Genomic DNA, 13,018 nt, shown 5'->3' with positions numbered 1-13,018 from the left:
CCCCCCCATTCTATCATAAGAAGGAGGTACAGGTCCTTCCAGAAAGTTTCCTTGACAGCAGCTGTCATCCAGGGACAAATTCTGCCACTACTCCCATCAACATAAGTTTTATAGAACTTCTGTCGTCATTGTGATTGCTCAATTTACATGAAGAGATGTATTGCATTGAGTACCCTTGAAAAAATAACTGTTATTGTGGAAGCTGTGAACCAAAAGTAAATTAACATGATTCCATTGAAGACATGGCATGCAGATAGCTATTGCAAGTCCTCTAGTTAACCACTTACTAGTGTAATTATATATACATACAATACATAGTAGACATATTTCACATACCAATGTTAGTTGATTGCCTCTGATTTAGAATCCCCAGTTGGCAGAAGACCACTAAATCGCACATAATTTTCCTCTGCCCTTTATTTTAATTCTTTTCTGGCAGGCTGCATAGTTCCTATTAATTGTTCAATTGTGAAGGCTAATCTGGGTTGGGGAGAGGCTTCCTTTTGACTTCAGTATCTATCTCTTCCAGAAAGACAACTATTAAAGCTGAAGTTTATAAGTGTAACAATTTCCTATATTTTAAGAACTCCTTTGAAGCATTATTTAAGTAATATCAGCTTGAGTAAAGTGAGATATTTCAAGATTTTACTATAGGTTATTTTCTTTCTGCCATCTCTTTCATACAGTTTGTTGGGGGATAAATTTTAAAATTTCTTTAACTTCATAGAATGGCATTACAATGAAAGTATAAACAAATCAGCTGACTTTTTAGTATGTATTTTGAGATACTCGCAATTCCAAAAAATTTAGGTATTTTTCTGTTTAAAGAAAGCTCGCTCTGCTCTGCTGTGGTCATATGTATAGAAAGACATAATATGTTTAGATTTTACTGTTCTCTCGTTTTTAGAACAATCCTACACATTATATTTTTTCTAACCTTCATGGCATCTTAAGACATTAGATTCAAAACCAGAGAGTAATTTTGAGATTGTCTAAGTGCAAACTTCACACCTAAACTTTTATTATCGATCTTACTTAGTTGCAGAACTAGTGCAAATCAAGTCTAAACTTAACTCTTACCTAGTCTCAACTCTCTTTCCATGTGGTCTCCCCTTCTTCAGTTTCCCATCAGACTTGAGTTGTTGCTTTTATAGAGAACTTTGTTTTTCCACCTCTTAATTATTCAGTTTTACTAATTATTCTGAAGGGGTTTTTTTACTCATTTCTTTCTCAATCTTCAAAGAGAATATCTTCATCTGCCTCAACATGCATAACAGATTGTGTGATTGTTTAACTCACAAAAACTTATTCAAATAGGGAAGCATGAAATAAATTGTTAATTTATGGTAATACTATAAGGAAAGAGAACTTCCTGTGCTAGTCTGTGTGGGAAGAAAAATTAAGCTACATATATATAAAATATAGACATTTTTCTCTATATATAGTTCTTTAATTAGAATGTGTAAAGGTGCTCTTAGGCAGAATATTGAACTGCAACAAAATATTTCAGAAGAAACAAATTACTTCCCTTTTTGTTGTGGTTTAAGCTCAGAGGACAGCTGAGCACCACAAAGCCACTTGCTTACTCCTTCCCCCTTGGGGATGGGGAGGAGAAAATAGAAGGCTCAAGGACAGAGATAAGGACATGGAGGGATGACTCACCCATTATGGTCATAGCAAAAGAGAGACTCCTTTGGGGAAGAAAGAACATCAACGTAATTTGAACACCACCACTACCACTTAATTTGCCAATCAGAGTAGGAGAGTGAGAAATACAACTACATCTTAAAAACACCTTCCCCCACCCCTCTCCCCTTCCCAGGCTCAGCTTTGATCCCAGTTTCTCTACCTGCTCTGCACCAGTAGCACTCCTTTCTCCTCAGGGGGAGGACTCCTCACACTCCTCCCCTGCTCTAGTGTGGGGCCCCTCTCATGGGAGACAGTCCTCTGTGAACTTCTCCCATGTGAGTCCTTCCCAAAAGCTGCAAGTCTTTATGAGCTACTCCAGTGTGGGTCCTTGCTGTGGGCTGCAGTCCTCCCAGCAGCAAACTGCTCCAGCACAGGCTTCCTGGCAGAGTCCCAGCCTCCTTTGGGCACAGTCACCTGCTCTGGCGTGGGGTCCTCCACAGGCTGCAGGTGGGCATCTGCTCCACTGTGTGCATCAGTGGGTGCAGGGGCACAGCCTGCCCTCTCACCATGGGCTGCAGGGGAGTCTCTGCTCTGGCACACCTTCCCCCCTCCTCTCCTTTCTTCCACTGACCTCGGTGTTTGCGTAGGTATTTCACTCATGGCTAGAACTCCTCCTCTCAGGTTCCCCTCTGAAATATGTTATCACAGAGACGCAACCACCATTGGTAATTGGCTCGGCCTTAGCCAGAGCTGGGTTTAACTTGGAACCAGGGGAGTTTCTAGAGGCTTCTTACAGAAGCCACCCTTGTAGCCCCTCCCCCAATACCAAAAATCTGACATACACAAACCCAACATGCTTTTCCATTCCCCTTCCCTTTAAAAGAATCTAAAATGTGCTCCTCAAATGACATTTCTGAGTAATTTCTGAGGCACAATTTTGTGCCTATTCTTATTATTTTTCCTAGGAGAAAAACAAGTATAAATGTTGAATTCACTAGTCGTTTTCTGCGCCCCGCTGAAGCAGTGTTGCTACTGGTCTCAAAGAGTGTGGGTGGAATACCTGGTGCCACACTGACATTCTCTCTGAAGTCTGAAGTCAACCATATTGAGCCTGCTGTAAGTTTATGTGTGTGTGATTAATTGTGACACAAAAATAGTATTCTTGTGTACATTGTATTAAACAAAAGTGAACTGAGGTAAAATAAAAATGTGTTACCATCAGCATTAGCCTTTGACCTATGAATTTTCAGGTTTCCAATATTAGCCTATGTATATGCAGAGAAAAGCCTAGAGGAGTATCTAAGATACCTAAGGATATAAATCACACTTAGATGTTGAATAAATGTAAATATTTTGCACCAATTGCTCTGGAAATAAATCTGGAGCCCTTTCAGCATATGAATGCTTTTGGAAAAGCATGCTTTCAGCATATGAATGCTTTTGGAAAAGCCCAGTGATTTCAGTTGTCAGATGTAGTTGGACAGCAAACTTTTGTTAGATGTTGCTAGGTTTATTTGTGCTTTTTAACTTTAGTCTGTAGATTTAAGATATATCCCAGAAATAGTCAGAACAGAGATAAGCATGTGTTCCAGCATTTGTTATCAAGTATTCATTGAGCAGATCTGGATAGATCCTTTTCTATAGTTAGATGGTGTTTATGCAATTCTCTTCTTTTTTCACATGAATCTCTTTATACCGTAGCAATAGGCACTGATGTTAGAAAGGAAGGCTGGGGCAAGAGAAAAAAATAGAGGACATGTAAAGATAGGGAGGAAAAAAGATGATAGCTTAATTCTTGGCTTTGTGCTATCATTTAGAAGAGCAGTTAAAATATGGTGAAGTTTAAAGCATGTTTAAAAAGAATTAGGTTTTAAATGTTCTTTGCTGGCAACAAAGCCTAGCATTTAAATTCTGTAGTCACCAATAGTCAAACATGTGGTTCTATTCCTCTTTGTAATATTTTCCTGTTTGTTTATGTATTATACATGAATGTAGTTTTGCAACTTTTTCATACTGATACAAATTTTTGTTATCTTTTAGGATATATTAAAATGCAAATCCCCATGTTATGAGCTGAAGAAAGTTATCCTAAATGTTACTAATCCCTTCAGAACTCATGGCATATTCAGGTAAACAATGATGTAAAGACAAAACTTTAATGATCATGCTATTTTATCAACTCTTTTCCATATTTTTTTCTTAAAAATGTAAAACCCTGAGATTAAATTATAGGGATTTACATTACCAAAATTGTTACAAGCACTATGGAGTGGAAAATATCATAATGAATAAAGAAGATAAATAAGCCTTAATTGAAATCCATCTCAGTGTAAGCAATAAAGCTAGAGCTTTAATCAAATGGAGTTCATGAACCTTGCTTGTATTTTTGTGTTTGGCTGAGGTCCAGCAGAACACCAAAGAGAAACAAACCATGTTAATTAATAGTTGGTTATTTTTTCCCCCAATCTGTTTTGTCTTGCTGTCTAAATTATTAAGCATGCAAAAGAAGAGTTATGCTTTTGCCTTGGGGCTCGCGTCACTATCAGTTAATCTATTTTTTCATTTGTATTCGTCATAGATGTAACAACTGCTGTTAAATGTGGTTTTCCTTAATACAAAAGAAATAGTGCTGTGCCCCTTTAAAATCTGTTTATATGATCTGACTCCAAATTTTGTCTATAGAGCTAAGCATTTGTTCAAGTCATTCATTTATTTACAAGAACCATCTTCCATAACATTTTTAACTTGTTTTACTATCTGTTTACTATACATGTTGCATAAGCTGCCAATTAAAGTTCTCTTTGCCCTTTAGAATGGGATTGGTATAGACACCTGTAATACTGTCATTTTCACTGCTGCAGCAATGTGCTCTGGTGTAAGCCTCATATGTGGGAATCATAGCAGTTTGTTTAGTTTCTGTCTTTTTTTAAAGTCCTTGAGGTGGTCAGTGAGGCTGCCTGTAATGAGTTCTATGATGTGGATAACTCTCTTGGAAAGTATAGATAAAGGTGATGAATTAATTTAGTTTTATGTGTATAATTCAAAAGCTACTTGACAGCTACTTGAAGTAATTACCAATTTGGGCAACATTTGAAGCAGTAATCTAAAATAAAAGATTCTTTGAATCACGTTTCCAGTGTTTTGAACAGTGTTCCATCAGTGTTTTGAAGAGTTTTGAAGTGTTACATCAAGGGGTGCATTGTTTAGTTGCAAATAATGTTAGGAAATGCACTTGTGATACCCAGGTAATATCTCTTTTACAGGAAACTGGGCTGAAAATCTTGAAACTAGGTGTATAATATGGTACAATTTAAGGACAAATTAAAAATTCTGGGTGTCTCCTTGAACTCTTGTTAAATATATATCAAATGTCAGATATTTCCAAAAGCTGTAAATAATGCAGTCTAAACGAATCCTTGCCTAGTATTTGGCCATTTATTAGATGTTACCCATTCTATCAACTAAATAATATAAATATAAAACCCAGAAAACGTGTTTTTTATAGTTTCTAGCTTTTAATACTTATGCATAGATACATATTTTAAAGATTATTGCATGTTGGTGCTTCATTAACAAAAAACAGTTGAATAATTTTAAAATCATCCATTACATTACTTCGTGAAGTACTCCAGCTATTTCTTTCCCAAGATTAGGAAAGTATTTCTATAATATAAAATACTGTAATAAATAATGGTCATTATTAAATGGCAGATTCAACGCTTGGGCAGAGAATCAACTAATGCTGATGTAAATTATCATAACTCTATTGAAAAGTTTGAATTCAGATCCACAGCTAGTGCTAAGCTAGTTGACATTGACTTCTGTATGTTTACTATGTACTCTCTAATCTTCCTTCTGTTACTGTTGTCTGAGAGTGCAGAGAAAATCCGGAAGTGTAGTTTAAAATGAATGAATTATGTGTCCTGGTGCCATGTAACAGAAGTTATATGGTGATACCAAAAATTAATTATTGACTAATGACCAGTAGTAGATCAATAGATTATCCAGTACCTAGAATGGAAATAATATGAGCACAATGTAATGTACACAAAAGGAAAGAAGATCAGAATATTCTAGGAAAAACGAAAGTGAAGCAGCTGCGTATGATTTGTCAGGGAAATCAGAATTTACTTTATTGTAATATATTCATTATTTACAAAGCCAAAATAAAATTAACTGAGCTTTTTTTTCCTTCAAATGTAAATGAATTGATTATTCAAGAACATAATTTAGTACAGATCAAATTATAATTGTATTATAGAAAATTATTTCCAATTAAAATTTGTATATAATTTGTCTTAATACTGAAATGGGCATTTATTTTTTAAATTTTTTTGAGAAAAATGAAAATTTATCTGCATGTCAGAGCATGGCTGTGGACCATCCCTATTTTTAGAAATCAGCCTACAGTATTGATGAGGTAGTAGTTTACAGTATTTCCCAATAACCCTTGAATAAGTGTCTCATGATTTTGCATGCTTACATGAGCTTTTAAAATTACATGGCCCAAATTATGCAAAATGTTTTAAGTTATTAAATAAAAAAGAATTAATAAATTAGTAAATAAGTATTTTTTTAAAAGTTTAAACATTTTTTCAGTACTTTTAAAGTATCTCAAATTGAAAATAATAGGCTTCTTAACCACACCTTCATTTAAAAGGTATAAATAAACTGAATTTTGTCTTCATTCAGCAAGTTAAAAGCTTGATGATTATGTGTACTTGACGTACTCTAGGGTCATTTTATTGGAGTCCACAAGTTACTTAATGCAGCCAGAGCAAGTATATCAAGCCAGGCAAGAAAAGGAAGAGCAAACGTCCAGGTAAGTTTTAAATGGTTATTGTTAATTGTAATCTATTGAATTACACAATTTGAATAGTATTACATCTTTATGTACAGATGTATGCATACCTGTTGTAGAGAATTGTAGGTTAGGACATAGAAATACTGTAGCATTATGAAACATTTTAAAAACACATTACAGGTAACTGTGGAGAAAAGATAAATTATGGTGCATGCTGTGGTTTGAAACCATCTGGCAGCAAAACACCATGCAGCTGTTCACTCACCCTCCCTCCGCCTTGGGGAATGAGGGAGAGAATTTGAGGGGTAAAAGGAGGCTCATAGGTTGAGATGAAAACAGTTTGATAATTGAAATAAAATTAAACAATAAAAATAATAGAAAGTACAAAGGGGTAATGTGCAGCCTGTTACTGCCTAGCGATCCCAAAATACCAAGGTCCTGCAATTGCAATCCCAGAAGCAAGAGAGAACCCCCTCCTTCCTGGTCAACCCTCCTTTATATACTAAGCTTGGCATTACAGATGTGGAATATTCCATTGGCCAATTTGCGTCCAGTGCTCTGGCTCTGCTCTCTCCCCGCTTCTTGTACACCCGTGCTCGAGCAGGACTTGGAGAGTCCTTGATCTTGTAGCAACAACTCAAAACATTAGGGTGTTATCAGCATTCTTCTCATACCAAAACCTATACTGAATCCACACACAGCACTATTCTAGTTACTAAGAAGAAAAATTAACTATCCCAGCTGAAAGCAGGACAGTGCAAAAACTAAAAATATGTGTAATGTGCTGTTTGGAAAAGTGTTACAGAAACTAGGATTAAAAGGAGATTGATGCGGAGATAGGGGCAACTGTGGTGACTTAGGTGACTGAAATGCTGAAAACTAATTCCAGTTCACTGCAACAGGATTAGTTCTGATTCTTGGAATGAAGAAAGTACGGGTATTTTAAGGTGCAACAGGAAGGTCAAATTTTTATTTATATATAGGCAGTCTATGGAATTCTAATTGTGCTGAAGTGTAAAATGTTGCAGGTTCAGTAGTCTCCTGGAGATGAAAGAATAGAATAAGGAGTTATTAGTGCAGATATATTGATATAAGTTAATATAATTTTGTGCTTATACATTATTACTTAGATGACCCTGGAGAGGTTTTCTAACATAGGAAATCTGGAAGGAGAAGGATAGTTCAAAGTAAGCATGGTAAAGATAATAAAATTACAACAAATAAAAACCAGAGAGAAATTGGAATGGGAGTCAAGGAGAGATAAAGAAAAATCTATGCTTAAGACTTATAGTCTGAAAGAAGGTATTTTTGTCTTCACTGTCTTTAGACAATGAAATAAATACCATTAAGCTTAGATGAACAGGCAGAAATCTTTGCAGGCATTGAAGAGGTGAGATGTAAATCAGAATCACTGATAGTCAAGGTTTAAGGACAAAGAGAGAAGCAAAAAGCTTTGAGAACTAAAGTTTGTGGCACTCTAGAAGTGGCCCAGCATAGAGAAAGAGCTACCACAAATATCTAAAGCAACATTTGGAACTTGCCAGATATTAAGAATTGCACATTGTTTTAATAATGACAGTTTAATAACTATTTTTCAATCAGAGATTGAAAGTGTTATTTCTGAGTCTTTTTGATGATACATTTTGCGTTCACATACTGGGCAATTTATTTTGAGAGATCCATTTCTAGGCTTATGTCACTTCAACCATGTTTTATAATTATTTATTCATAGAGCAGTATTTATAATCATCAGTTGGAATAGAATTGTAGCTAAAAATATCTCAACAGAACTAAGAAGTCAGCTTACAGGAAAGATGACCAAAGTGTAACCAATCATGTTTCTTCTCACAGAGGCAGGATTTAGCTTTGAAAATACACTACCAGCAGCCCTCTCACAATACATGTGGGAAATACTCCAGCCCAGAAATACTATCAAGAAAGAATACTATAGCCACCAGACACTGTTACCTAGGCACTTTAGATAGATGCTTTCAATGCCATTCTGTCCCTCATTTGTGTTCTGTGGGCTGCGCTGATTGCCAGAGTCTATGGCTCTATGCACTTACAGATAAACTACACTTAGGTTTGCTACAATAGATGAACCTCCAGTGATTAGTGATTGTTGGTTTTGAAATGTTCAGCCAACAACAGCACAATGATTTTCACACAAAACCTACAGATATATTTAGCAAGGCCTGTATCCAAGGGGAAATTACCATGCCTATTTCATGTAATGCACATCAGAAAAAGAGAGTCTGGTTGTAACTACCAGTTACTCTCATAAGATCCTCAGACTCTCAGCCTACTAAACAAATGTTAGACTGATTTGATTAGATGTTACTTCTGTTCATATTTTTTGCCAAAAATAAGTTTGTTTTTCTCTGAATGTAATTCAAAATGTGATATAATAAAGAATCAATTTTCATATCTCCTATGCTATCAACTCTGAGGGGAGAGAGAGATACCATTTAGAACTCAAATTCTATTAGCATATGCCAGTAAAGGGCTCCATCTTCAATTTAAGCAAGAGAAGAAATAAACTGGAAAACTGTATAGCATATTAAAAATTCTTTTAGGACAAAGCAGTGATTTTCTAAAACTACTATCCAAGGCCCGTAACAAAGAAACAAAAAAAAATAATAGAGCCACTCTGGTAACTCCATCAATGTCTACAGATTTTGCTAGTATATTATATTTGGATGTATCAGAAGCTGTTGAAATAGAAAGGATTTTTCATCATCCTGCATATTAATTCTGTATTAATAATTCTGTATTAATTTGTCCTTAGGAAATAAATCAGACCAAAAAGTGGCACATGCAGGACTCTTACTGAAATTGATTTGAGGGCATCTTAAGTCTTTAGAAATCTCCAGTATTGATTTGCTATAGTTTTAGATGTTTTTGTTGTATGTGATAATAGAAGCCACTTAGCTGCTCTTTTTAAGATTTTTTTTTTCTTGAATGCAACATAACAAACTTCTGAAATTTGTGTGAAAAAATTACCATGTGTACAATTCATAACTGATCAGTAAGAAGATTGTGCCTGAAATGATTTTAATTCTTTTGATAAATCCAGAAAACGCCTTCTACAAAATAGGGCCCCATTGCTCTAAGCGCTCTGTCAGCATTAAAACTACTGTCAAATCAGTGCTTATACTCTTAAGTAATAGTGTCTACATGATTCATGTAATTTTCATGCTTCAATCCTAACAATTTAATCATCTGTGCAGGTCCAGGTAGGTCTTTCAGTCTCATACTTCCTTCTGCGTCCTCCTACAGTGCCCCCAGATTTATCAGATACACCACTTTAAACCTCACTGTAACACTGTTACCTGTCACTTCCAGGTAACCCTCATACCTACCACATTTCCCCTCTGGTAGTGTCACAGGCACCCAAAATGGTGTCATTCTTACCAAAGAGGAGACCAACCCCTTTGGTCACTGTGACATGGACTCATCATGCTGTGACTGGAAAGATATCTCACTCTGAAGCTAGAGCCCAGATTAATTATATCCTTAATGGCACACAGTGCTGTCTAAACCAAAAAATCTAACAGTAGCCCATGTCTGAGGCAGGGTGTTACTCAGTGGTTGCAGGCAAGACCTCTTTGTCCATGGGGAGCTGAATAATATTTAGTGAGAAAAATAGTATTTTTTCTTTCATCCAGTTGATATAGCTTTTCTTTTAAGTATACTGTGATACATGTACTATGTGATTTGTTTCAAGTTATGCACTTTTCTGTGCTTTTCTAGCCCTTGACACTTCAGTTATTGTCCTAGGTCTACACCTGTGTGCCAGCATGGTCTGCTCCCTGTGGGAGGAGAACCAGGTGGAGAAGTGCAGACCACATGGCCCAGCAATTCTAATCTAAAACTACCCATAAGTAGTTTTCAAGCATGTTGGTGTTTAGACTGTTGTCCATTAAAAAAAAGTATTGGATGACAATAACAATTTAAGGTTACATTTAATTGCTAGCTTTTCCATCATGGATTTCCTTCCGTGAAACTAGGAAGTGGTAAAGGTGTACTTATGACTCACTAATAGTCCTATTCTAAGACCATGACTAAGAAGTTCAGAATATGCATTACAGTGTCCATGAGCCGTAAGGATGGCTCGTGATGCACAGATCGATTTGCAAAAAAAAGCTGTGAATGTGAATAAATATTTTTACATCAAGAAAAACTATTTCTAAAACAAAAGAACAATTAATGAATTTGAAACGGAGCTTTGCAAAATATTGTATATAGCTTCTTAATGTTAAATTATTTACTTTTTTTTTACCAGAGATAATGCCAGGAATTTAAAATATGTTTAATTTTCTGAATTTTGTTCCTACACTTTTTGTTCTAAGCAGTTTCATGTCAAGAAATGAGTTACATTATACAGAATACCTGTATTTACTTACAGATAGGATAAAGTAAAAATGAAGATTTAGAAAAGTCTCCATTGTGTCTCTGTGTACTAGAGCTTATGAGATACAGCATTAACACCAATTGTTTTAGAAAATAGGTTTAGAAATATGCTATCAGCAGTCATCACAATTCTGACTAATATTTGCTATGTTAGAAATTGATCTATTATAATATAAGCCATACTACCTCTTTTGGGTAGCTCCTGTTTTACTTTCTATCCCAGTCTTTGTTCTGAGATCACAAACTGTTCCAGAGAGTATGGAAACTGGCAAATATCTTAGATGTGAGTTTTGTGTTCAAATGTTTCAGTATTTTCAGTGCATTAGTAAGCAGTTCCTTCTATCCTTTCTCTCTCTAATAAAATGTTTGCTTGCTTCTGTCTTCTAAAGTTCATTGATGAAGTCGCTGCTCTGTGCGCTCAAGATTTCCCCGTGGTGCTTGTCACTTTATTTTTCTTTTTAACTCACTAACATATAAAATATGGAACTGGAAGTGACTAAAAAGATAATCTAGTAAATTCTACTCCAAATACAGAAAGCAATTCTCCTTTTCTTAGAATTTATTGGATGGAGAACAGTTACTGGCTTGTCTGGACTCTGGACTGAAAAGTAAAGGCACACCATTGCACATGTTTGGCTATGTTAACATGATGATGTATGCATACTACCTATGTTGACTCCATAGATGATTGTGCTTTTGATCTTGATTTTTTGCATACTTGATAATATGGCAAGCCTCTTTGTGGTACTATGTAGGATGAGGTAGTTGACAACTCAGAGATGATAGCTACTAAACTGTATTTTACGGGTGCACAAGTATGAAAGTGAGTTGGAACTAGAGGATCTTTAAGGTCCTTTCCAGTCCAAACTGTTCTATGATTCCATGAGTCTAATTTGTAGTACAAGGTTGAACAGGTTTCACTAAACCATAGCAAGAATGAATTGGAAGTATTCTCACCTGCCATTTTCTCTGTCTCAACCAGGTATTTGTACCAAGCAATTGAGATGTGCCTAACCCAACCTTCATCTGTAACTTACTCTTGTAGAACTTCTTGTTCATTTAATGCATAGTAAAATAACCTTGCTTTGGAAGGGACAAGTTGTGTTAGCAAAAATACCCCACCAACCCTAAAACAAATAAGAGGCAGATAGTGTAAGTTGCTTGGACACCATTCTCCCAGTTAAACTGAATCATGTCTAATACTTGAGTTATCAGACTTGGAGACCTGAGCCACCATGTGATATCATGTGCTTAATCTCACAAGTAGACCACTGATCCTTTGCCATTGAGCTGACAGAGCACATGCATAAACTTGATGCTTGAGCTTGTCTTGGGTTCTTCAGTGACATTTTTCATACAGTAGACATCAGTGTTAATATGGAGTAGCATGATTGGTGTGTAAGTTGTGATAGGACACTACTGTGGACTTAATACCACAGAATCATAGAATTGTTTTGGTTGGAAGAAACCTTTAAAGGTCATGTAGTTTCAAATGCCACAGGCAGGGACATCTGCCACTGGATCAGGTTGTTCAAAGCCTCACTCAACCTTGAACACTTCCAATGATGCCACAACTTCTCTGGGAAACCTGTTACAGTGTCTCACCACCCTCATCATAAAGAATTTCTTCTTTATATCTAATCTAGTTCTACCCTCTTTTAGTTTAAAACTGTTACTCTTTGCCCTCTCACTACAGGCCCTACTAAAGAGTCTCTTTCTCATGTCCCTGCTTTAAGTATTGCCAGGACACAGTAGGGTCTTCCTGGAGCCTTCTCTTATCCAGGCTGAACAACCCCAGGTCTCTCAGCCTTTCTTCATAGGAGAGGTGTTCCAGCCCTCTGACCATTTTTGTGGCCTCCTCTGGACCCAGTCCAACAGGTCCATGTCTGTCTTGTGCTGGGGGCCTCAGGGCTGGACACAGTACTACAGGTGGGGTCTCTCCAGTGCAGCGTAGAGGGGGAGAATCACCTCCATCGACCTGCTAGTCATACTTGTTTTTGTGCAGCCCAGGATATGACTGGGTTTCTGGGCTGTGAGCGGACATTGCCAGCTCATATCTAATTTTTCATTCACCAATATCCCCAAGTCCTCCTCCACAGGGCTGCTCTCAACTCATTCATCCCCCAGTCTTTATTGATACTGGGGATTTGCCCAACCCAGGTGCAGCAAACT

At 36.5% G+C, this 13,018-nt stretch overlaps 1 protein-coding gene across 1 annotated transcript in view; it reads left to right on the top strand.

Moving 5' to 3' along the window:
- CFAP47 (cilia and flagella associated protein 47) overlaps positions 1-13,018 on the top strand; it is a 338,064-nt gene that overhangs the window by 119,792 nt on the left and 205,254 nt on the right. The window contains exons 38-40 of the mRNA XM_026846341.1: positions 2,595-2,745; positions 3,670-3,758; positions 6,365-6,451. Coding sequence (XP_026702142.1) covers positions 2,595-2,745; positions 3,670-3,758; positions 6,365-6,451 — 327 coding nt within the window. The remainder of the gene's footprint in view (positions 1-2,594; positions 2,746-3,669; positions 3,759-6,364; positions 6,452-13,018) is intronic.

The sequence above is a fragment of the Athene cunicularia genome (genome assembly GCF_003259725.1).
Source record: "Athene cunicularia isolate RWA chromosome 1 unlocalized genomic scaffold, athCun1 chr1_part1, whole genome shotgun sequence".
Classification (NCBI taxonomy): domain Eukaryota; kingdom Metazoa; phylum Chordata; class Aves; order Strigiformes; family Strigidae; genus Athene; species Athene cunicularia.
The sequence above is the reverse complement of the archived record's forward strand: the minus strand, read 5'-3'. Positions and strand labels throughout refer to the sequence as shown.